This window comes from Giraffa tippelskirchi, chromosome 12, assembly GCF_054371585.1.
Source record: "Giraffa tippelskirchi isolate mGirTip1 chromosome 12, T2T-mGirTip1v1.2.pri, whole genome shotgun sequence".
Lineage (NCBI taxonomy): Eukaryota > Metazoa > Chordata > Mammalia > Artiodactyla > Giraffidae > Giraffa > Giraffa tippelskirchi.
This window is the reverse complement of record NC_137286.1, coordinates 5907980-5934124: the sequence shown is the minus strand read 5'-3', so window position 1 is coordinate 5934124 and position 26145 is coordinate 5907980. Positions and strand designations below refer to the sequence as shown.

Here is a 26145-nt window from a genome sequence, read left to right as displayed (position 1 = left end):
GGAGGGAACCAGGCCAGGGGTGGAGGAGTCACTGGAGATCCTGGGGGTACGGAGGAGGGGCGGCCAGAGGAGTCTTACACGTGGCAACCGTCCGGACACACACGGACAATTACATTAGTGGTGGGGCAGGTGGCGCCCGGTTTCAGGAGAGCGGGAAAGGGGTTCAGTCTCAAGGGTTGGGCGGAGTTAAGATGTCCATCTTCCCACCCTCCCCCGCTAAGGCGCCTACGACCCAGGCCCCACAAGCGACCCCGGCCCCAAAGCGCGGGGGGCAGCCTCGCCCGACCGGGGGAGCCAAGCATTGCCCGCACACGGCAGGCTGCTTTCGGCGTCTGGGACCGCGGGGCCGCGGGTGGCCCGATCCCGACGCCAGAGCGTGGACCTTGTTTGTGTCTTAGGCCCCATTTGTTTCTGTTCCCCCGCTTCCCGATCCCAAGCAAAGGCCAGGTCAGGAAAATTACATACTTCTTTTTCCCTGGGGAATCAAGTCGCCTCGCCTCCTTCTGCAGGGAAAGTTTTACAAGCCAGTGATGTCAACGATGCGGGGAGAAGACCACACTGTTTAGATTTCTTAATTGGCTGGCTTTGAACTCGGGATGGGAGGGGGAAAGACTCCACTGGTTCCCTTGGAGAACTTGGTTTTGTGGGGTCACCAGTCGCTGGGGTGGGAGGGGGCCATCAAAGGTGTGTCCTGCTTCTCTTTTAGGGAGAGGAAGGACCCTAGACGACTGTGGTCATACTAAACCCAGGAGAGGCAGTGCCTGACCTCCAGCCCCAGGGGAGGACCCCTGGTGGGTGGGGGGCGGCGCTAAACTCTCCAGATGTCATGCTCTGGCCCAAAAAAGCCAGAGGACCAGGTACCAAAAAAGCAGGTGGGCTACCTGCTTCCAACGCAAGGGATGCAGGTCACATCCCTGGTCCCTTTATTTTTTGAAATAAATCTAGTGCTTTCTCTGCTACTTTTCTGGATCCCTTTGGTACCTGGTGTCGGGGGGGACAAGCATGTTTTCTGGACACGGCTGGGTTAGACAGACGTACTCCCCCACACACCATCACAGCCCAGGCACTGGGGCTGATAGGCTGCGGGTCTCTACACACGCAGGTTCATCGTGGGTGGGCAAGGACCTGTTTACACTTTTGAGTCTGGACTCACCTGCCTACACCTAAGGCTGTGTCCACACTGGCAACAGGAAGCCCATGGAAGCTGCCCAATGGTCGGCAGCCCTAATCAAACAGTGCCTTGACCTAGAGAGCTGGCTGTCACAGGCTGGGGGGTCCACCCGCTTTTGAAGGCACATCCAAGGAACTGCCTTCTCCTCTCCACCAGGAAGGGAGGATTCTGACTTCTCACCTCCAACCAAAGACCCTTTCGTTGCTATTTTTCCACCCCAAGGAGCCTGGGGTCCCAGTTTCCATGCTGTCTGAGAAGCAACGGGCAACCCCTCTCCCAGAGGGGTCTCTCATTCACAGGGTCCCACCTCTCCCTCCCAGGCCTCCCCCTCCCACATGACCCAGCCTCTGCACAGACTCCTCCTTCCTGGGGACCGCCCCTCCCCCTCCTAGGTGGGGGTTAGGGAGCAGGCCTCCAGATCAAAACCAGTGGATGAGGAAGAGGACCCTAAGGAAACTCACTTAAAAACAAAATAAAGCAAAGCCTTGAGACATCCCTGGCGGTTAGGACTCTGTGCTTCCAACGCAGGGGGTGTGGGTTAGACCCCTGGTCCAGAACCAGGATCTTGCATGCTGCCACAAACAAACAAGATGAAGCCTTACATTCTCCAAACAGGCCTCCCCACCCCCGAGTCCTGATCCACCATGCCATCGGGAGCGCCTCCCTGGGCTCAGTTCCAGCAAAGCTGACACTCCTGCCCCTTAGGCCACGGTTGCCACGCAGCAGTGCCTGGGCCAGGGTGGGTCCAGATTTTGTGGGGTCTGAGGTTCATACAATTGGGGAAGGAGGGGTCCTCTTAACAACCACACCACCAGCCCACATCTACAGGATGAGGGACAGTGCCCAGAAGGGGCCTGGTCACTCGAGGGACCCAGAGTCTAAACTCGATGCCTGTCACAGGGCAGCACCAAATCCTCCCAGAAGAACCGTCACAGCTTGAAGCAGAAAGAGACCTGTGTATCCTTTAACGTAATACTTTTCATTTTCAGTCACCAATATCTTCAAAGAAAACTTACTTCCTAAGCCCACTATGTAACAAATGAGGAAAGTCCTGGAATGAACTTTCTTTATTCAATAAAATTAAACTTTTAGGCTTCTTTTTAAAAAAAGAAAAAGGTAAGGCGATTTAGGTGGGAAGTTGGAGTCCGCCCCTCACCCTGCCACCAGGCTCTTGCACCTGTTAGAAACCATTGGTCACTCCTTTTCCACTAAGGAAGCTCAGGCCCAGAGAGGGCGAGGGTCTGCTCAAGGTCACACAGCATGCAGGCGGCAGGTTTGGGGCCTGCCTCTCCCCAGGCTTCATGCAATAAGACCACAGACTATTGCTAACCCAATCCCGACCCTGGGGGTCAGCTCCTAGTAAGGTGGCTTTTGCACAGATGGCAGAAGGCACAAAAAATCCACAGTCATGCATAGGACGGCAGTGGGGTGCACTCTACACTACACCCCAGGTTCCATCACGGACCTTCACCCTTAGGAAACTGGGAACAGAACGGGCCCTGCCAGCCACAAAGACCCACAGGAACCCCGGGTGCTGGGGCTCCCTGGAGATGACCCGGTGAGGATCCCCTACGCCACCCTGTGAAGGTCACTTCCTGGCTGGAAGTCAGGAGCCTGCTTTCTAGACACGACCATGCCGCTGACTCACAGGACACGGGCAGGTTAGGCAGGCATCATCCCTCGCCCTCCGACTCAACACAGCACAGAGCGGCTGAGTGAGGCGCCTGAGCTCTCTGTGCCTCGGTTTCCTCATCTACAAAATGAAAGTAATATCTGCTTTACTGCCCTAGTGGGGCGGAGACAGTGGATGGGAACGCTGGATGAAATATGACCACGGGCAGCACACGCTTCACCACAGGAAAGAACACGACTGCCAGAGTTCACACCTGGGGCCCCCCGCTCACTGGCTGTGTGACCCTGGGCCAGTGACTTCACGTCTCTGCGCTCCAGCTTCCTCTTCTGCACAGTGAGGCTGCTGGGAGGATTACATCAGTTAATATGTGTAAAGCCCTTCAAACTGTGACTGGCACATTGTAAGCTCTAATGAGGATGTGTTAAATTAAAAACCCAAATACGAAAAACTCAAATCTTTTTGTCTCTTCGGTGAAAGAAGAATCCAAGGGCACGGGGTGACGGCTAGGCTGCCTTATTTATGGAGCTGTCTTAGCCCACTCCTAAGAGATTCTGGAGCTGCTGGTTATGCATTAGTCAGCCATGAAAATTAGGGGATCGTGGGGGGGAGCTGTCAAAAGGCTAATAAAAAACTTAAGTCAACTGCTAACTATTTACTGTCAAATAAAAACCCTAATAATAATAATAATAATTGAAGCTGAATGTTGGTTGGATTCTCCGCTTGAGAGCCTGGTGCCTTTTTCTCTCTCTCTTCCTTTACTTTCCCTCCCCTTTCCTGCACTCCTGCTGGAAGTATGGATCCACCTATATAAATCAGATAGTAAGGTCCCTAACCTAAACTGAGGGAGGAACTGACCCTTTCACTGACCAGTATTTTGTGTCTCCTTCTTAGTTCAATACAACTTCCAGCTACGACTTAGTGCTATAGTCATGTTATGGAGCTCACTGACACTCTTTGCCATGGTGTGAACAGATTACAAAGGTGACCTGCCGTCTCCGGCCTCCCTGAGACCGCCCATCCCCGTTTACAGGAGAGGAAACCAGGACTCCCAGAGAGGAAACGGCTTGCCTTGAGCTGCAGAGCCGGGCAGCCTGGTGTGGCCAGAGCCCTGCCAACAACCAAGTACACAAGCTCAGACAAGTCTCTTAACAGGCAAGGATGGGCAAAGGCAGAGATCCTTCCAGCTCAGGCCGGAACCCGCGCACTCCACTGGTGACTACTATTTAACAGTTACAAATGCACAGGGACCTAGTAACAGGCGTATGTGAGTATGGGTGTGTTCTCAGTCGCGTCCGACTCTTTGCAACCCCATAGACTGTAGCCCGCCAGGCTCCTCTGTCCATGGGATTCTCCAAGCAGGAATACTGGAGTGGGTTGCCATTTCCTTCTCCAGGGGAACTTCCTGACCCTGGGATCGAACCTGCGTCTCCTGCACTGCAGGCAGATTCATAACCACTGAGCCACCTGGGAAGCCAGTATACACATACATTCTCTAAACCACACCTTAGAACAAGCCTGACGATAAGAAAGATTAACTCCATTTTACAGGAAACTGAGATTTGGAGAGGTGGACACTTAGCTGACGGTCCTACAACAAGTCACCGGCAAAATGCTAGTTCTAGCCCTGGTCCATCTGAATTATTGCTTTTAGTTAATTGCTCTTCTGCCACCTGTCTCTCCAAACCTTCACCAGGAAGTGTGGACAACTGTATGAGAATGCCTGGGACTGCATCAAGGTTTCTGGGGGCCTGAGGGTTCCTGGCAGTGTTTCCAAGGGTCACACCTGGGACAGGCTTCAAAGACCACCTTGGATGGGGTCTGGAAATAGTGCCTGCCATCAACGGCTCCACCAGCCAGGCAAATTAGAATCCCTATCCCTAAAAGCCTCCATACTCTGTGCTATATGAAGAAGCCAGGCAGACCCGAGTCTGATTCCACTTTGCTGTGTAATCTCGGGCAAGTCCTTAACTTCTCTGAGCCCCAACTCAAAGTGGGATTAGAAACATCTATTTCAGAGTAGGGTTAATAGTATCTGTTTCAAGGTGAGATTCAAAGCACCTAGCTCAGTGGGTGACCAGGTTAACCCGCTCTTACCCACCATCCACCGGCCCTGCCCAAGCTCTGAGGTCAGTCCTGCAATGCCCAGCACCCCAGCCAGAACCTAAGGCCATGTCCCTCAGACAGAACAGTCCACAACTCCTTGGTGCAGACAGAACTAATAATTAGCTGTCACGATTTAATAATAAAAAAATATAATCCATGCCACAACACACATGGATTTAACTAATCTTAATTTGAAGGGAAAATAACAACTCTAAATATACCAAATGCAAGTGTTTTTTTTTAAGACAACCTGAAAGTGGGGTTTATCTCCAGTTTCCAGCATGAGCAAGTTATTTAGTTTCTCCCACTGGCCAAGCTAATATTCTTTTCTCACACTGATTTTATTTATTTTTTACAGTCTGAAACGAATGTTCTCCGAGCAGCAGTGTAAATCCCCTGGCTGAGCAGAAGCCCTTTTCTGCAATGCATTTTGTCTCTGGGACCCCAAACCAAAGCCCCGGTATATGCCCTGCCTGCCATGTGAACCCTGCCCTCCACCCCTAGGTGCATCTCCAGTCCTTCCTGGTTCCTGATAAAGGAACCAGATGGAGCCATCATGGCACAGACCTCCCTGCAGCCTCCAGCCCACGGGGGCCTGCCACCTCCTGTCACCTGCTGCCTGTCTCCTGCGTTTCTCCAGAAATCTGACACTTGGCGTTTGGGGGAAGGAGCAAAGAAAAGGCAAACCTATGGCTGACAGCTGATGGCTCATCCCTCCCTTGATAGGGGCCATACAATGGGAATTCTAAGGCGGAATCTGGAGGGAATGGCTGAGAGACAGCCAAGATAAGTTTTCAGGACTCTGACTCTGAAAGGCAAGCATCTCACACTGCCAGGCGGGGTCTGCGCTCTTTCCAAAGCTTTCCAGCTGCTTCCATTTCTCAGGGGTCTACCTGAGACCAGACCCTGCACCGGGTGGGCGCTTAACACTCTCATCTCATTGAATTCTGAGCATGAAGCCAAAAGAGCAGGTGCAGACGAGGAAACCGGGATCCAGAAAAGTGAAGCGACTTGCCTGGGTGGGCTCGGAAATCCCACCCCGGCCGACCGGCACCAGAGCAACTCGCTCCTTCAACCCTCCAGACCCCTCCTCCCCAGCGACCTGCCCTCAAGTTGTCACCAGATGACAGTAACGTGACCGAAGACGGGAAAGGAGGGGCCACACGCGAGACGGGACACATGACTGTCGTCCTGAGGTTGTTTCTGACGGGCAGCCCCAGAACCCAGTGGAAATTTCTCCCAGGGAGACCAATGGTCACTATTCTAACACCGGGAGATGATGGAGCCAGAGAGAGACAGCAAAGCATCCCTGAAGGAAGAGGAGCCCACTCGTATTCGCAGCATGCACACCACGCACACGTCCTTTCTAAATGTCACAATTATCGTTAGGTAGATGAGGACCCTACAGCTCAGAAGGGCATGTCACACTGCGAATGGCTGGCAGAAAGCAGGGTGGGGTGCAGACTTGGGCTCCCCAGTGCAGATGGCAAGCCCAGACACCCCTAACCCCACTTCGCCGCACCCCTCCTCGGGACACCCATCCCAGAGAAGAGCTCAGAGACTCATGCTCTTGGCAAAGCCTGGACCCCGCTCGCCTCCCCTCCCAGGGCTCACTACCCCTTCTGCCCTCAATGGATGGGTCCCAAAGCTCCATCAGGACCCTCCTCAGAGGCAGGGAGGATGCGGCGGGAAGGGATCTTAAGAAACAGGAAGAACTCCTATACAGGCAGACATGTATCAGAGGCCTGCCCCTGGGTCAGCTCTCTAGCCAAAGCCCCTACCTCTGGCCAGCACCAGCCCTCCATCTGCAGGGCTGGGGTCCTTGGACAGAAGCTTGAGGGACCTCCTCCAGCCCTGGCACACCTTCAAAAAGCAGCACCCCGGAACTCGACCGTACACATCAAGGTCAGGGTGGCTCACACCCTGGCCACGTCCCCACATGGCCACCCTCCCACCATGCTCCTGCCCCATGGGGGCTCTTTCACGTGGGGATGCCCAGGGCGGGGAAAGGGCAGTAGGTACTAGTTGAACGAATGAATGAATGCAATAGGACAGGGGTCCCCAACCTCCAGGATCTACTAATGCCCAATGATCTGAGGTGGAGCTGATGTAAAAATAATAGCAGTAAAGTGCCCAAGAAATGTAATGTGCTTGAATCATCCCCAAACCACCCCCCACCCCGCCCCGGTCAGTGGGAAAACTGTCTTCCACGAAGTCAGTCCCTGGGACCAGTGAGGTTGGGGACCGCTGCCCTAGGAGACAAGGCTTCACAAACACCCTCTTTCCACTCTCCTACTCCTCCTCTATCATTAAAAAAAAAAAAAAGTAGTTAACTAATCTCTTTATACCCATCTCCAGAATGCCATCCCAAGGAAAGAGTGCAACTCTGGGTAATGACTCACAGAATTTCAGCTCAGTTCTCACCCTGGGGGTGTCCTTAGCAGCGGAAGCGCGCGCATGCTCAGCACTTCGCGTCCAACTCTTCGCAACCCTATGGACCGCAGTCCGCCAAGGTCCTCTGCCCATGGGATTCTCCAGGCAAGAATACTGGAGTGGGTTGCCATGTCCTCCTCCTACAAGGGATCTTTCCAACCCAGGGATCAAACCCATGTCTCCCGCATCGCCTGCATTGGCAGGTGGATTCTTAACTACTGAACCACCGGGGAAGCCCCTAACAGTGGAAGGGACCCCCACATATTTACAGACTAGCCCTGCCCAGCCATCTCTGGAGCCCAGCCTCGAGAAGCAACTGGCAGGAAGAAAGCTGGGACCTGCCTGTCTGGACCACGCTCAGACTGTGGGCTCCAGGAAAAGCAGGACCCTCACGACCACATGGGCGCCCCGCCTCAGACCACCAAGCCAGAGGCCAAGTCCTAGGAATCAGTACCACCCACCACCCAGACCAGCTACCGACCAGGGCCAGCTCCGGGGATGGCAGAGGAGCATGGACAGGCTGGAGCATCCCCTCCCAGCCACGGCCAGGAAGCAGGGACAGGAAAGGCCTGGGCAAGGCCAGCAGTGCCCGGGGCTGGGGCAACAGCTGTGTAGATTTCCGGAAGCCAGGGCGGAGAAGCGCCTGGAATTCCTAGTCCCCCTCTTAAAATATACTCAATTAGCTTTGAGCAGCTTGCTTTACACATGAATTGACACATTTATTTTACAATAAATAACTAAAAGTTATCTGTGTTTCCTTTACTGTTAATCTACACAGAGAAATAATAAACAGGGCTTGTCTACAAAAATGCAACTACTGCAGTCCTCAGAATTCAATTAAGCTAAAATAATTAATGCTCCCACCATATTAAATGACTTTATACATTTGAGCTACTGAAGTTTTTATTCTTTAATCTTTCCTTTTTATTAAATTTAAAAAAAGAAGAAGAAGGAAAAAGTTGGTGTCAAAGTAGGGAAGGGAAAAGGCAAAAAAGGAGCCTGGGAAGGAAAAATCATGATGGGCTGTTAAAACGGAATGGTCGTCTTTAGCTGACACAGCATGGAGACCGTCTCATGCCTTTGATTAAAATAACATTTTAAATGCTTTGAACAAACATATCTCCTTAGACTTCTAAGGGATTATTTTACATATTTTTTCAAGAATGAAGAAATCCGTTCGTCCTGTTGCTGAACAGAAAAGGCCAAGAATATCTTTCGTCACACACAGAATAAAAATACTGTAGGCCGCTGCAGTACTACAACCCCGAAAAGGGGCGGGGGGGGACAGAGGGCAGCAGAGGGGTGTGGGGGTGAGGACAAAGCCGCCTTGGAGATTAACTTTGCCTTTTATGAAATCATATTTAGTCGCTTTCTTAAACAAACCTACCCACAATGATCTGCAGCCTCTCATTGGAAAATACCTTCTCTGTGAAATGAGGATTTGGATGGGCCCTGGCGAAAGCAGGAAGCCTTTCCATTGAACCATGAATGGGGCCCCTCTCGTCAGCAGAAGCCACTCCCGAAAGGTCTGTGTGCAATGATGCCAGGCGTCTGTGTCACTGGTGAAAACTATCTCTCAGCGTCAGACAAAAAAGAGAAACACGGACAAAAGGGGCCCAACACCTTCCTCCTGGCCAGGGCTCCGGCCCTAAGGAAGGCAGGGTCACTCAGACCTCCTCAGTGCTCTGAGAAACCAGGGCTGATGAGACTTTGGCCTGAACACGTCGGACACTTTTCTCAACGCCCTGGGCAAGTTAAGAGTGTGGGAGATTTCACACTAGGACACCTGCCAGAAGGCCAGCCCCACAGGCCAGTCTGGTTGGACGGGGTCTCCCCAGGGCCCAGCCCATGACTATAGGACTCGGCACTCCACTGCAGGCCAGAGACAGAGCTCATTAACCCCATTGTACAGATGGGCAAAGGCGGCTTAGGGTCACAGAGCTGCCCGGTGGCTGCCCCAGGGCAGCTGGGCTTGCTGCATCACCTGACTAACTGCCTCCTGGGTGATGGGGGTGGAGGGTCTCCTGGCCACGCTCATCTGTCCCACCCATGGGAGCAGAGTGCCCTGGTTCCACCAGGTTCACCTCCCCCCCACCAAGTAGCACCCAAAGCCTCAGTCCGCCCAGCATCTCCGCCGGCTTCCATGACCCAGACGCGGTGGAGATGGATACAGTCTTCTCGGCCAGCCACCTGCTCTCACGCTGCAGTGCCAAAAGGTACCCCCAGGAGAAAAGCTCCACTGGCAAAGCATTTATGGAGCTCCTGCTCTTTGAACTTACCCACCCGGCCTGCCAGGACCATCCCTCCTGGTGACACCAGGAGAAACTGAGGCTTGGACCCTGAAGGAGCTCGTCCGAAGTCTCCTGGCAGGATCTGAGCCCTGCACGTGCTCTGAGAGTGTCCCACTGCTTCTAGGAAACGCAGGGCAACCAGGGCCCTGAACTCAGGACTACGAACCGGAAGCCACCACTCTGGGCTGCACAGAGCACGGACTCCCTGAAGAAGGCCCTGGCGTGCCGTGGCCGTGACCTGAACTTGAGGCCAACTTCCCTGGCCTGCCCCAGGATGCCAGCTTCTGCACCTGCTCTTCAGGTGATCAAAGCCAGCCGTCCAGGTGGCCCACCAGGTGGGCGTGCCAGAGGCGATGGCCAACCTCCCCCAAGGAGCACCGGCTCCAGCCAGGTTCCCATGAGCCCCTCCCCGGGCCCACTCCGAGGACCAGGCAACATCAGAAGGGGCCTCTTTGGACAGATGGGAAACTGAGGCCAGAGAGTGGACGAGAAACGAGGGCCCCCAGCAGGCCCTGCCCACACGCAACATCTCATCAAGCCTCACAACAACCCTCAACAAATAGGTCTCATTCACTCCATTTCACAGATGGGGAAACTGACTTTGTCCAAGTTGTGAAGAAGAGATTCCAACCCGAGACCATCGGGCTCCAAAGCCAGAGACTAAGCCAAGAACACCAGCAAAGTCAGGGCCAACCGGCCTTCCCAAGGTCCGTTCTGTCCTCCCAGCCACCTGTGGATGAGGCCCCATCGCAGAGTCCATTGCCAAAAGCAAAGCAACCCTCAGCCTGCTGGGCCGCTCTGAGCCCCAGGCCTGTCTCCTCCCAAAGGTCACCTGGATGCTGGCCCCTCGGCAAGGGCAAGCCCACCTGGCAGCCCCATCCTGGTGGCCCTGCGGGCCCTCCCAGCACCGACACCCTCAGACAGAGAGCGAGCCCCCCCGGGCACCACGAGGGGCGAGGGTGGGCCTGGGGCCAGAGGGGTGGGGTGGCTTCAGCATCGGCCGGGCGAGGGCAACGTTCCATACCTGCGAGGTTCTCCTGCTTGGGGCAGACGCCTTTTGTGGGTGACAGCAGGTGGTCATCCTCGTCGGGGGTCACCTGGATCCCGATCTCCACCGGCTCGGACACTTTCCTGAGCTCAGAGCGTGAGGAGGGTGGAGGGCTGCCCTTGTCCAGGCCTTTGTCATAGCAGGCCCCCAGGCTGCCGCCACACTGCTTCTTCTTGTGCTCTATAAAAACCAGGATGTCTCCCAGGGGGAAGTTCATCTGACACTGTCCACAGGTGAGCAGGTCAGGGTCGGGGCCACCCACCATCAGCCCCAGGCTGCCGGGCTCCTCTATCTCCAGACCCTCGTCTTCCTCGAGGATGGCGGCCTCCACATGCTCGGGCTCTGCTGGAGAGAGAAAGCAGAGGGGAGGGGCAGAGAAGACAAGATGGGCTTAAGGAGTCACAAGACCCACCGCTTGTTCCAACCCTTCCCCCCCGAGAGGCTGGCCCCTCCGAGGGTTCACCACGTCCTCCCCCAGACTCCTGGAGGTAAGGGGTTCACCATCCTGTGTGCCATAGATGGGCAAACTGAGGCTCCGGGCACAGCCCTTGCAGGTCCCAGAGGTTGCCCCTTAAGCGGTGAGAATCTTACTGCTTTCTAGTTTATCTCGTGCCAATCTCCCCTCAGTTCAGCATACGGACACGCACGTGACCACCTGCACATCCACACACATCCTGGTTCCACCGGGGGCTGGACCGTCCCCAACCTGGTGGCAGTATGATGGAGAGGCATCTCGAAAACTCTGCAACATCTCAGAACCACCTGGGAGCTTTGAAAACCCCAGGGCACCCAGGCAGTACCCTAGACCAATGACACTGGGAGTCAAGCTTCAGGCTGTCTTTTCTTTTTTTTTTTTTTTAAGGCTCTCAGGTGATTCCGACGGGCAGCCAAGGCTTAGAACAGTGAGCCAGAGCTGTTTCTCCCTGCTCGGGCGGAAGTCGCACATCCCTCTTCCCTCCCACCTCTCATTCAGGTCCTCCCCATTCATGAGCGCCCTTGCTAGCATTCCTCTACCTGAGACCTGGCTGCGCACCAGGCAGGAAAACAGAAACCCAGACGGGCTTCCCGGGGCCGGTCTTTCCGAGAGAAAGAAAGGACCCGGGCTCAGAAAGCAACAAGTGAGCGCTGGTTCAGAAAGAAATATCGAAGGGGAAAAAAAAAAAACAACGCAGGGAAGAGACGCGGCTAGTCGGCTGAACAAGGCAGCCGGCTTCCCTGCCAAACGCTCTGCTCCTGGTCAGACTTCCATCGCTTTGTAGATTTTGCCGACACTCACCAACTCCCTACTGTCCTTTTTTGCTGGTCGGTTTTTATTTCACTCCCAGTAAAAAGGAAAGAAAAAAGAAAAATAACTCTTCAGACTCCAAAAGCATTTCTTGGCAGATGGCAAACCACACTTGCAATGAGCTGTACGTTTTCATATTTCTTTAGCAGACAATCTACCTACCTCCTTTCATTTTTGTTTTGTAGGGGGCAAGGGACCCAAATATTTTGAAGCTAATCAACACCTCAAAATGCAGCAACCCCCTCAGGGAAAACTGGGAGACACGGCCAACCAATGGGTCATAAATAAGGGAACTGGACAGTGAGGTTGCATCCACGCTCAGGGTCTGAGCCAACTCGAGGTAGAATTTGTCGAGAGCAAATGTCAATGGCCGTGTAGACAGCCCCAGTGGTGGGGTCTTCCGAGAAGCCAGGGGGCAGCCAGAAGTCTGAAACCCGAGGAGGCAGGTACGTTTTAAGTTGTATGGTATTTAAGAAAGGATAATGAAAACCGCAGAAGAACAGAGGGAAGAAACGCAGTGGGGGAAAACACATTCCGTGGCAGTGAAGTTATTGACGGGCCAGAGCCAAAGAACAGATAATTTAAGGAAAAAATTCTGTGGCATCTTCCATCCTACATTATAAATCACTGCTCTGTGTGTTGTGAGCACAAGCTTCTTCAGGGCCTGTGAGAGCCCGTGTGGAAGACCAAGCAGACAGCACTGGACATGGAACACGCATGAACTATGCACGCACGGGTAGGCGCCCAGGTGTTGTGGAGAAGGGAAGTGACAATTTGAGATCCCGCCCGTGCTTCCAGACAAGCAGACAGAGCCCTCAATGAAGTACACGCAGCAACGCACTGGAAATGTGGCCACCCAAAAACACCCCGCAGATGAAGAAATCCGAAATCTCGTGTCTGCATACCTCTAACAACAGCAACAAAAAAGAACCTAGGAGGTAAGAGAAAACAGTGTACACAAAGGCGGCCCCAGAAACCATTAATTACACTTTAAAAGGAAATCAGAGTTTACTTAAAAAGGAGTTGGAAGACAATGCTACATAATTAATTTACCAATTTATTTTATGAAAAGATGCTTTGCTATGGTTAAAATGTAATCGCAACCCTCACGCCGAACAGTGTTTCTAGGGGGGACCGGGTTCCCCGGGCACCGGTTTGTCAGAATGTTAAAGGTAATTATTCGGTGCCTCTTTTCCCTTTAATGATCTAACATTGAGCAATACTGTTTATATTGAAAAGCTCGCACCTTTAATTACCAATTACATATACATAATTTCAGAGCCAAAGGAGAGGGCTGTGAAAACAGTTCTTTAGAAATATAAGGATGTATTGTGCACCATTTCTAGAGAAGGAACTCTTAATAAATGGGAGGAGGATGTCAAAATATTGTTTTGTTAAAAAAAAAAAAGGGAGAGAGAGAAAGAGACGCACGAAGGAAATGAGCTGAAAAAGCAAAAAATAAAAAAGGACAAAATGAAATCGAGAATTCAAATCAAACAGGGGTGAATTCTGTGCTGGGAAGAGTGGAGGTACCTGGCCCTCCTGAGCGGACCTGGTACTCGGCTACATACATAAGGGCATTTGATAAAAAATAAACAAAGACAATAGTTCATCCATCCGAACCCCAACCTGACCGTCCTTTCTGTGGACGGGGAGATGTTTTCTGTCGTCTAATTTCATCTTGGCTTCCTTTGTCTTGGTTTTGCTTTTCATTAAACTTTTTCAGCCGAGTCCGTCAGTCCATTCTCCCTGGTGGGAATTTTGAGAAGAAGCCTGAATAGTTCCTCTCTGCTGGGGGATTTTAAGCTACATAATCTCAAATTTCTTTTCTCTTGCAAAAGAAACACAGGCTAATTTAAAAATGAGCAAAGGTCACGCAGGCCTGTTCATAGGTATCCATCCTTCTCCTCTCCATCTTTTGCTAAGGGACTCTGTACCAGCACTTTTTCCTTTTCCTCCTTTTTTTTTTTTTTTTGTTTTGGTAACATCTGGTATTCCTTCCTTTATTTGGCAGTCTCTGCCTTTTCACTTTCCTCCTGCTGCAAGCCCTCGTGAGCCCCAGTAATTGAGTTTGAAAGTATCCGAAGCCGTTGACTGGGCTGCAGGTCTGAGTTCTGCCTCCAGCCCTCTGCAGCCAGCCAGCCTGGGCAGCCAGGCCCCGCTGCTGTCCTGTCCCGAAGATAGCTCTGAACTTGGGTCCCCAGTCCCAGGGTCCGGCCCTCTGCCTCCTCCAAAGGCGTCCAGGAGGAAGAGAAACAAAAACATCTCCTTCCCCTCCCACGTGCGGTGCTGAAAGTAAAACTCCTGAAGATGACAGGGGGTGTTCGCCCAACTTCAAGGATTGGGGTTTCCTCTGCCCACCCCACCGCACCCCCTTGGGGCGTGGAGCCCTGGGCTCTGGCTGCTGTGGGAGGCACTTCCCAGGAAGGTAGCAACGTCACCCCGAACCCCCAAACTGTCAAGCTTTTAGGTCAGAGCGGGTGGACCAAGACAGCTTGCTGAATCTCATGCTTGAGGCCTTCGGAGACACCCCCAAAGGCGGGCTGTGGTTTCACTTCCTCTGGCAGGCGGATACCGAGCTGGGCGTGGGGGTGTGTGTGTGTGTGTGCGCCTGTGCCCCTTCTTAGAAGCCGATCGCTCACAGAAGAAATAAAAGGAGAAAGAACCACTTGCCCAGGCTCAGAGAAGGGCACAGTGAGATGGGCCTGCCCCCCCAAACCCTCCTTCCTCAGTCCTGTGGGCGCGGGATGGAGACCCACTGCCCTGCACAGGCTCAGAGGACCGAGCCCCCGCTGTGACAGGCAGAGTCGCCCAAACTGCCACCCAGAGACGAGAAAGCACCAGGGAAGAGAAAAGTCACATATACACAAATCAGCTTTTCAAACTCGCAGACCCTACAAACCAGCCCCTCCGGCTGTCTTGTCCCACAAACTCCAGCCTTTTTAAAAAAAAAAGAAGGCAAAGATGAGGTCCTTTCCTCGGAGAGGATTTCTGCTTTCACGCAAAGCTCCCCCAAGAGTCAAGCAGCTCTGGAAAACCCTGCTGCCCTCACTGTCATGAGCCTAATAAAGTCAACGGATCGCTGAGACGTTTGATTCAACAGGAGGAACGATGACTGACCGCAGCTGATGACTTGTTCCGACAGCAGGTACCTGGTTGGGGTGAGTTCTGAAACATGACATCCTAAAGCACATGGACAAATATATATTTACACACACACGCAGTTACACATTTGTTGTCATTTTCCTTTACAACAAAACCACATTTCATTTACAAGGCGAGGCCTCCTCCCAGCTCATAAATGCACTTAGAAGCAATGAAATCAGGGTTCGCAGATACTAATGGACATTCCCGTTAAGTGGACGGGGAAACACTTGATCCTAAGACCGGTTCCCCCACGCCTCCCCCATGCCTCGGGCTGGCTGGGAAGGAATTTGGGCAGAAGACAGAAATGGAAAGACATCATTAACACTGACTGACCGGGCCAAGCAGCCCACAAGCCCCCAGCAGCTGCAGAGGCTTAGCGGGCCTTACCTGGCCAGGGACCCCCACCCCCCTCACACGCTGGGCTCCAAGGGCCCTGCCCGCCCTGGGTCTCCTCTGACAATTGCCCCTGCACCTGCCCTTCGGGGAATTCCAACCAAGGGGCCGGCCTCCCGCTGTCCCCAGAGCACACTGCGTGTGCCCTGCCGCACACACAGCACACAGGCCTGCGTCCCCTTAACCCTGCGTTGACTCAAATCCAAATCTCTGTCCTTAATGGCTAAGCCACAGACCAGGAGAAATCCACGGAGAATTACTGTTTCGGTGATGGGGGTGGGGTGGGTAGGGGAAGGAGGTGGGGGGAGGGGTGCCAGGCTCTCAAAATCCTGTGCCACCGACGTCACCGCCGCCATCCTATTTGTACGCGTGTTTACAAGAGACGCTGAGCATCCACGCTCCGGAGCGCCGCATCCGACGGGAGGACACGTTACACCTGCTTCCTACGAAGACAGCCTCTGCCAGCCAACTCCAAACCAACAATCTGCGAAAAGATTTGTCACTCTCCTCCCCGTGAACATCCAGGGAGGGGCCAAGACCCCTAAACACCACCAAAACGCACCCCTCGACGGAGCACACTTTCTGAGCCGCCATCAATGTTTAATTTATTGGATCCAAGAGAAAATGACAACCGTTGCAGTCAGGGGGTGGGAGGGGGGGCGGTGAAGACGGGAGAGAGAAGGAATCAATTCCTGGCAGAGAAAATAATCTATGACTAGAGGACGCCTAAAGGCTCGACAAGAGGTTTATGAAGTTCTCCGCTCGGAGGGAATCACACGGGGCAGGCAGAGGAGTCGGAGATGAGCCTCATCCGAGCCAGGCACGTGTTTCGAACATCCTCAAGGGGCCACGAAGGGTTAGGAACCAGCCCCGTCTGCCCACCAAACTCCAGCCTCCAAGAAAGGGTTGGGGCTGCTGCTGGACCCGGGGAGGGGGCAGCCGGGCTGGTCCCAGGCAGATCCCACAGGTCTGGGCTCTCTCTTCCGGGACCACCCGTCCTCCCAGGAGGAGCGCGGGAGGACTCCAGCCTGCTCCGAGTGTCACATCGCGGGGAGCCCCGGCCCCGCGCCACATTCACACTGGAGGGAAGGGTGCAGGCCGGGGCCCGCCACCAACCCCATCAAGCCCTGCCTGCTCCGTGCCAAACGCAGCACCTGCCTCAAAGTGAAATTTTCCGTATTTCTGATGTCTGGACAGAAAGAAGGAGGCTGGGGCACAAGCTTATCTGTAATGTGGATTTCCCTGTCCGTGAAAATGACCCGGGGTCCGGCCGACCAGGCCCATCGCCAGAAGGCCCAGGCTTGACCTGCGTTTCAGGAAAGTGGGGACTCCTGATCCCAGGAGATATTTGGGATGCAGGAAGAGCCCAGCCAGCACTCTCCAGGAAGAGGGGGTTGTGAGGGTAGGAGGGACACCCCCCTCCCACATACACACACTGTCCTCTATGCCCCCAGCCTGGTTTCAGGATACTTAAGCATGCTAAAATCGGCTCCCTGAAAACTCCCCTAACTTGCTTGACAGACTTAGTCCAAACTCCCCACCTCCTTCAGTGTACCCTCCTCTCCAGATCCCCCAAAACTGAGCTCCAGAGGCCGGGTCTCACACACCCAAAAGCAGGAAAAAGACCCCATGAACAAGGAAAGCACCACTCAGGGGTATTCACTGAGCCCATCCACTACTAAAAGGTGACTGAGGAAAAGTCAAGCCCATGATACCAAAGCATGCAGTGACCTATGTTTTGAGAAATCAGATAGTTCTTTAAAGAAAAACGCTTTGCTATAAAAATCCTTCTAAACACATTCAGAAGATTCAATAAACCTGCAAACACCTTAAATTTTCAGACACGACAGAGCTCGTAATAAAACAGTATAAAAGCATTCTTCGAGGCCCAGTGACGAGATTTGTTTTATTTAATGCTGCGCCTTTTCAAAGGTGCTAAACAGAAGAAAAGGACCGTCCACACAGGATGCTGAACTGAGAGCCTTTAACTGGAGGCGAGGCTCTGAGGCTCACAGCAAAACAGCAAGAGTGGAAACTGCTTCCAACATCTCGTTTCCAAGGTAGAAATTTAAACTTGATTCCCCCCGCTTTTTAATTCTCAGCAGTGCATCCATTTCTGAGGCTCATGTTCATCACAATAACGCTGGCACTCAACTTTCCTGAGTCATTTTTGCTTGCTGTTTTAGTATAGAACTCGTTAGAACATTCTCAAGTGTATTTGCATTTCAGCAGTTCAGTCGAAGGGGGTCATAAAAAAGTTGTGTAAAACAGAGGATTTTTTTTTTTTTTTTTACTTTGAAGTTACCTAATTCGGTGTGGTCTGGGATTTCATTATCGTAGCAGAGCTCGGGCTGGCTAATTCAACACCCAAGCAGATTATCAGCTGCCTCGGAAAAAAAGAAATAAAGAATGAATTTCTTGAATTTCAGCAACTACACAAAAGACTTGCATATGTCAAAATGCCGGACGAGAGTCCCCGTGCATGTAGCACCATTAATCAAACGCGATCTGGTGTCACTTTTGCCAGTAAAAAAATGATTCTTCTCCCCTCGCTCCCCTCAATGGCTTGTGCGGAAGACGCTCGAAGTGTGTCCCCCTGCTTTCACGTGTCTCCAAATAGCCTGCTCTCGGCACTTTCTATACACGCCTGGGGAAAACCACCGCCCAAGGGAGCCGGTCAGCAAACGGCTTTTCTTGGGGAGGGGACGACAGCTCAGGTAGGTCTCACTGACATTTGGCTGTCTGGGAAGGAAGGATTGTGGGATGAGGAACAGGGGCTGCGGGACAGAACACACAGGCCCCCAGGCCCCATCGTGTGATTAAACAGAGAGCTGGAAAGTGACAAAGCCATACTACAGAGCAGCCGGGTGACACAGACATCCATCCCTGGTGTTCCGCCGTGCCCTCTCCCTTAAAAAAAAAATATGCCAGTAGGCCCAAAGCTAACACTACCTTCAGAGAAGGATGCTCAGCCAGCATCAACAACTTGATTGTGGCCACAGTCCCCAAAGAGCATTTATTTTCCCTCATCCTCCCAAATGACAACAGCATCAAACCCAGTCCAAAGCCTTGGAGAGCTTTAGCTAAAGGTAGGACCTAACCAGACAGGCAGAGGGTCCTTCCTTAAGCCATAGGAGATGCAGGAGATGGTCCCCAAAGGTCAGGTACCCCATCCTGACCCTCCCTCGTATAATTATTTTCTTCACACGCTGTCGAACCTGTAGTCTGTATTTAGTTACAGCTTGTGAAACTCCCCCAAGTTCCAAGGCAAAGGATTGGGGATTTCTGAAATGACTTTTTTGTTTTTAACGGTTTTCTGCAGGCCAGAGGCCATGGCCCCAGCCCAAGGGTTCAAGACAACAGTGGCGTTTTATCTCTGAGTTGTCAAATGAGCTCACTGCCGCAATGTGCTTACAACAGGCTTGATTCAAACATTAAGTGGAGTAGAGAAATCATCAGATAAATTGCTGGCCCTCTGTACTGCAGAGTGAAGGCTCTTTCCCCGGCTGATGACAGCGCTAGGCTTTTGTCTGACCTAATTTATTTCTCTTTCAGGTTAGAATAAAGCACTCCTTTCCTGTCTCCATGTAACCTCTTCTGCACATGGACTGAACTCAACACAGGAGACTCAGGGTTAACTGTGCTGTCTGCAGATTTCTTGAACTTGGGGAAGAAGACATTACAGATCCAGAAATCCTGTGATCAAAAGCACACATATTCCCCAGCACGAAATTACACCGTTAGGGGAGAAATCGTCTCATTAAAGGCCGTCCATTAAGGGCACCATTTGGGGTGAAAGGCATTAGCAAAGCTGGGTCTCGCAAGCACATACTCCTCTCAAACAAAGTTTTACATGTTATTTGAGTTGGCATTTTATCTCTTTGGGGACTGATGCTTTTTCCCTTAGTACAGTGGGAACATTACCTAATAAACGGAATTGAGAATCCGAGTGTTATAAAATCTGAGCTGAAAGGATTTCCATTCATCAAGCTGTTTTAGACACATGACTCCCCGAGGCAGCGGCAGGTCCTGGGGTCTGTGACATACAACACAGGAAGGGACAAAATGAGGTTCACCTTTCCCAGACCCCACACACACCCCATCCGGTGTGCCTCGATGACCCAGTGGAATTCATAAAGTCAAGACCACAGACGAACCAGAGGAAACACACCCGTTCAAAACTAAGCATTGCAATTGTTTTCAAAAAAAAATTAAAAAGAAAAATTGTCCCCCCATCTGCCTAGCGAAGGCTTGTAAATCAATGCCGATAGCTTGAAAATAGATTTCTCAAACTTATATTCTCATTTTGTCCTGCTCGACTCTCTGCAGGAAAATCAATATTACAACTTCACACTTAAGACATTTTGCAGCAACGTAAACGGCTCTCACGGCTGATGGAAGCCCGGTCCCGGCCCCTCGCGGCGCCGGCTCCGCGCATGACACGGGCACCGAGCTCCCCCTAGCTGCCAAGTGGCGCCAGGCACCGCCGGGCGTTGCAGCCTTGCCATCCACCAAAAGCCAATTCAACTGAAAGTTTATTTTGGAAAGTCTTTTATCACAACAAGCAACAGAGAATGCAAAGCGATCGTAGAAAGGAGATGAAAAAGGAAAAAGGGAAGGTGAGGGCAAGTCGTGTTCCGAGCCCAAAGACAAGCGCCAAGAGCTCGATTCTGATAAGGAGCTAGAAACTGGTGTGCCCTGAAGCGGGAAACTGCTATGTGGGAACCCAACAGCTCTGCCTGCTTCAGTTCCCCTGAGACAGAAGGCTAATTACTGCCCAGTGCACCCAAAGCTGGCCTGCCCTTTGGAACCCTAAGACCCAGTTAGCCCTGCAGTGGTCAGCAAAGCATCCCACCCAATCCGACCTCGGCCTCCCTCCATGTTCCTAAGGCCGGCTTCCCCAAAGCAACTGTATTCACTCCAGCGTTTGAGAAATGACTCGCTTTTCTGTTACGACATATTTTGAAGGCCAGACAAAAATCGTCAAGGCCAAAGCACAGACAGAGAGCACCCCCCACCACCTCCCACCCTCAAAAAAAAAAAAAAAGAAATATGCCACTGTACATAATTTTCGGGGAGGGAAAGATTACCCTTTAAAAATACTAGGGGTTGTTAAAATATGCTCATGGCTGTCTTCTCTCAGGTGTGAATTACAAATGAATAAAATCAGCCTGGCATAACACCTTGGATGAACACGGTTTTACTCTCGCTTAGAATCAGAGCAGCTGACTTATGTCACACTTCTAATGATATGGGGTTCCCTTCTGTGCAGAAGGGGGACAAACTTCACTCCCCCCTCCCAGAATTATCAAAAAAACAGAGGGGTCCAGATCTGATGAAATTTATCAGAGGCCCAATTTTGAAAGATACATGGACACCTGGAGATACACTCTACCCTGGGGAGTTAAGATAATTGTAAGCGCAGCGGCCTTCAAAACATACAGCTACAGCAAAACCTAATTTAAAAGGCAGCCATGGAATTAACATGGTGAGCCTAACTTCTGCATCAAATCTTGGGTCTCTCTAGTTGTTTTGCAAAATTGCGAACTCATACGGAAAATTACTAATCTTCCAAGGAAAGCTGCTGGGGGATTGCTGAAAAATAAAATCACCTGCACTGGAGTTATCTACCCCGGGCTTGTTATTTCCTTCGGGAAGTCTCAGGCTGGGGTTCCTCTGCCTCTCCACTCACCCTGCCTGGCACAGCCGGCTCACGGCCCTTCCCTCTCCGCCTGGTCAGCCCACTGTCCCTCATCCTCCCCTCTTCACTATTGTCACTGAGTTGTTTTGTGTTTGTTTTTATTAATAGCTGTGTCTGTCCTCCGGCTTTAAAAGCCATATCCATCTGGGTCAAACATTTTGAAACAAACCAGAAGCCTAGGTCTTCATCCCCAGCTGTCTCCCACACTCTCCTCCCGCACTCCTCTTCTCTCTGGCCCTGTCTGTAAATTTAACTAGCTCATTATGGAGTCCTTCTCCGCCTTGCCAGCCCCCCACCGCCCCCCCCAAGATTATCTATGCCATTTCTGTGCTCTTCTGTGTCTCAGACCGTCAGTAATCCCAAGTTGCATCATCTCGAAAGAACCTGAAGCCAGCAGACTGCCACCCAACTGAAGATGTACCAGCTTTAGATAGTTTCTTTCACATTTAAAAGCTAAAACGTGGGGTCCCCGATCAGGGCTGTGACAGCACCCATTTGGCTGGCCAGGGCTCCAGAGCACCTGAGACCCACGGCTCCTGCATCGTTGAGGAGAGACACACTTGTACAGGCCCTAAGCCTAAACTGCATCCCATTCTTGCCTTTCCCCCTGCCTGCATTCCCACCTCCTGGGTGACACAGGACAGACAGAAAAGCCAGCTGCTTTGGGGAGAATAAATAGCCTTGTCTGAGAACTGGTTGGACCACTCTCCCTTCTTAAACCCCTGCACATGCCCTGGGCTCCATGGGCCCCTGAAAAGCAGGCAGGATATCCTTTGCCCCCCACCCCCAAGTCTCCTTCTCCCCATCTCTCCTTCCCAGCCACTGCTCCAGTGTCAGCCGGGCTTTCCCCAGTGCTGTTCTGAGCAAGGCTGAGACAGCCATGGAACCAACGAAGGAGGGAAGGATGTCGCCCCAGACACCCCTGGCCCCCCACGCCGCCCAGCCATCACCAGTGCTCCCGGCCAGGGTTTGTTCCCGAGGTCCCAGGAATGCCAGCAGAGAGAGCAAAAGCAAAACGAACCTACCTGCTTCTTTCCCCCTTTACACACAAGTACAAACACTCCTTGCTCCTTCGCTGCTGCCAGCTTGGCAATGCACCCCCCCATAACTCCCCCTTCCTGGAGCACACCCCCTCCAACTTCCCCCTCCTCAAAAACAACCCTTGCAATTATACAGAGGCTCTGTGGGGCAAACTGCCTCCTGGAGAAATTAGGTGTCTGCAACTACAGACATTCTAACAGCCGCTCCACCATCTAAAGGGGGGAGTGGGGGTGTAGAATAAGAGATTGCTAAAGGCTCGATTAAGGACTAAATGTCAACGGGGGAAAAGGACCTTGATCAAACCAGGCTCAAATCTGGTTGCAGAACATTTTGTTTTAAATGCAACCAGCAAGTCTTCTTTGATGTTACAATGGTGAAAAATATAAGAGAAGCCCTCTTCCCTCCCTCCAGAAAGGCGTCCCTCTCCCAAGGCAAGCCCACTTTCATATCTATTCCCCTCCCCAAAAAATAATCATAAATCCACAAATTCTTACTAATGTATCTGCAGTAACAAAGGAGAGATGGCAGCAGCGAAGGCTCCGAGCAGATGGCTCCTATGCTGGGTTTTCAGGGGAGGGGAGAACCCCTTTATATATTTATTTATTTATTTAAATTTTTTAAAATATAACATAAATATTCGGCTCTCGGCCGCCCCGCAGCCAGTCCTCGGCGGCGGATGGGCGCACAGCCCTCTCCAGCTCGCGCCGGCAGCCGGGCCCCAGCCTGACAAGGTGATCGGAGGATAGCAAGGAACACAACCTGCCAGCGGTTTCGATGGCACCCGGAGGATGTTTTATTTCTATTGCAATTTAAAAGAAAAATTAAAAAAAAAAAAAAAAAGCAACGGCGACTCCGGCACCGCGAGAGAAAAGACCGCGGGGAAAGGTTTGCGCGCGGCGGAGCAGCGGCCCCGCGGGCTGCGGCGGGCAGGGAGCGCGGCGAGCCGACCTTCCCGGTCCAAGTGTGCAGGCACCCGGGCGAGCTCCCCTGCCAACCCCGTACCTGGCCCGCTCCCGCACGCTTCTTCCCTCTGCTAAATAAACCCGACCGGGGCGCTGGAAGCGGCTGCGTCTCTGCCCCGTTGCCTGACTTTGCCTTCCCCGCCACTTGCTTGAAATCCACACGATTTCAGCCGGTGGATTTCCACTGCGACCTGCCTTGTTTATTTAGATAGGGGAAGATGAAAGATCTGAGAAAGGCAGATGGGTAAGAGATGGATAGGTCTCTTTCCCTTTTTTTCCTCTTTTCTTTCTTTTATTTTTTTCCCACTATTTTACAAGCATGTCCCTCTCTTCCCACTCCGAGCTGACAACCCTTTCCCCCCACCCCCACCCCCCCGTGGCTGGGATTTTTCACCAGCCCCCGATGTCCCCCACCTTTTTTTTTCTTTAGGAGTGGGGGAAAAGAAGACAAGAACATCCCAGGAGACAGACGGAGGTGGGGAAATGGGGGTGGGGGTGCTGGAGCCCGGCAAACAGCCGCGCAGCTGGATTCTTTTGCAAATAGCACGCGGAGGGGAGAGAAAGGCGGCAGCGGAATCCGAGGACCGGCGTGGCCGGCGCCCTGCCCGGCCGGGTGCCGCGACTGGGGGGACTCGGAGCTGGCGGCCGCCCCTCGCCCCGCGTCTCCCCCAGGCCCGAGCGCACCCCGCTCCCCTCCGCCCGCACCGTCTGCGCGGACCCACGCGCTCGCCAACTTTTCCCCACTTCCCGGCTCCCCCTCCCCCTCCGCTCCCCCAGCCCCCTCCCCCCTCCTCTCCAAACCCCGCCACCAGCGCCGCCGCCGCCACACACGCCGCTCGGAGGGGCGAGCGTCCAGCCGGGCTCCGCGCGCACACACACACACCTCCTCCAGCCTGCGCGCCCCCTCCCCGGCCCCGGAGCCCGCTCCGCAGGCCCCCGAGCCCGGGGCGCATCGGACTGCGCAGCGCCCGGACTCCCCGGGCTGCAAAGAAACTTTCCTAAGGCCCTCCCGCCCCCCCCCCCCCAGCCAGGCTCTGGGCCGACGCCGCTGCCCCCGTGCGAGCCCGCGGGCCGCCCCGGCACCCGGCCCGGCTGCGCCCGACTCGGCGTCCCCAGCCCTGGGCGCCCGGAGCCTCACGCTCCGGCCCCTCGCGCGCACGCCGCAGACACTTACGGGTGATGATCTCCCTCTGGGACAAATGCTGCGGGTTGCCCTGTTTGCGGCGGGACATTGCCCCGGCATCTATTCTGACATCGCCCGGAGAGCTGGACCGATGGGGGGAGCCGGGGGAGGGGTCCGAGCCGCCGCCGCTGCCGCCGCGCCGCTGCCGCCGCCGCGCCTCCTCCTCTCCCCGGGTTGGTGTTTTGGTTGTTTTTTTTTTTTTCCTTCCTCTCTTGCCCTCTCTTCCTCCTCTTCTTCTTCTTTATTTTGCGCTTTCTTCTATGCTGTTTTTTCTTTTGTTTGCAAAAAGAAAAAGAGAAGGAAAAAGAAAAAGCAAAACCTCTCGATCTAAAATAGGAGAAAGGCAAAAAAAAAAAATGTATCTGCTGCTGCTTGCCGCGGACTGGCTGGCTTCTTCAAAAATATATTCTTTTCAAGGAAAAAAAAAATTGCATACACTTCTTCAAACTGCTTGGCCTCCTGGACTTCCAAATGTCTCCTTGAACTTAAACCGGATTTGCACCGGCTCCTGACACTTTCTTTCAGGGTCTGGTAGGTGAAAAGCGCACTTCTACCAGGAGCGGGGAGGGGGGGAGGGGGGAAAATGCAAACAAATAAAAAATAAAAGAAGAAAAAGAAAAGAAAAAAAAAGCCAAGAAAACTTGAGGACTTGTCTCGTACCCCCTCACCCCGCCCCCTCAAAAAACCCAAAGCAATGTAAAAACTGCCCCGGTTCGGTGGTTTCTGGGTTTTCTGCGGGCTGCCTGTTTTTTTTCTCGGAGACTGACCCTTCCGAGGCTCTGGGGGGACTCCAGGAGCGGCTCCTTCCCAGTTCACCTGGCAGGCTGGCGCCGGCCGGAGAGGCTGCCGGGTCCCCGCGAGCGCTGCCCAGCGCTCCCCTGGCGCCGCGGGCCCGGGGGGAGCTGGGCTGCGGGGCGGCTCGCCCAGTGCGCCTGGGTCGGTGCGGGCGCGGACTGGGAGCTATAGATTGCAACGTGAAGATGGCGGAGTCCGGGTTCTCTGGGAGCTCTCGGTCTCTCTATGGCTGGGGCTGCCTCTGTACAATGGGATAAAATTCAAGTTCAAGTGCGGACGTGACGTTTAATCTGCACTAGAGACAAAAAGACCCAGAGAGTCGGAGCACTGGGGGCGACTAGCGGTGGCTTTTTAACATTGTACCCTGTAAGAGAACAAGAAAGCACACACACAGACACACTCGCGCGCGCGCGCGCACACACACACACACGCCCGTGCGCACACCCGTAGTTCGGGCCGGCCACACGTGCAGCGTATTTTTTTGTGCGCTCCTCTCCTCCCCGAGCACTGGCAGCGCAAAATGGGGGAAGGACCGTGGGCAAGATATTTTTAAATAAAAGAAAATCCTCTCCATCCCTCCTCCCCTCTAGGGAGCTGGACCCCCAGAGAAGGGGGGCGGAGTGCGGTGTGCGTGGAAGTAAGTTGAAGCAACGCAAGTCCCCACCCACTCATTCGAAAGCTCGGCTGGCGGGGGTGGGGGGGGGGATGGCTATGAAAGAGCGTTGGGGTCGACACGCGCACTGGGGGCACATGGTCAATCGCTCCGTCTCCCTAGAAAAGTAGCTTGGTTGTTTTCACTTTGATTTTATTGAGGGGTCGGGGTTAAACTTCCAAAAAGTGTCTCCATATAAATCCTGATATTTCAAACTGTGGGAGAGCCAAGGGGACAAAATGTGAGATACTAAGAGGAAAGAATTCGGGCACATTGGGGGGGAGCGGGGAAACGTAAGACCTTGTTT

At 53.1% G+C, this 26145-nt stretch overlaps 1 protein-coding gene across 4 annotated transcripts in view; it reads right to left on the bottom strand.

Moving 5' to 3' along the window:
• The window catches only part of BCL11B (BCL11 transcription factor B), a 99185-nt gene extending 73768 nt beyond the window's left edge, over nucleotides 1-25417 (bottom strand). For 2 of the 4 annotated variants that reach the window (XM_081547216.1, XM_081547218.1), the window contains exons 1-2: nucleotides 24383-25417; nucleotides 10656-11024 (exon numbers count right to left, since the gene is read on the bottom strand). In XM_081547216.1, the coding sequence (XP_081403342.1) occupies nucleotides 10656-11024; nucleotides 24383-24440 (427 nt within the window). In that variant the 5' untranslated portion in view covers nucleotides 24441-25417. The remainder of the gene's footprint in view (nucleotides 1-10655; nucleotides 11025-24382) is intronic. The other 2 variants (XM_081547217.1, XM_081547219.1) reach the window with 1 other exon arrangement.
• Nucleotides 25418-26145: the final 728 nt, after the last annotated feature.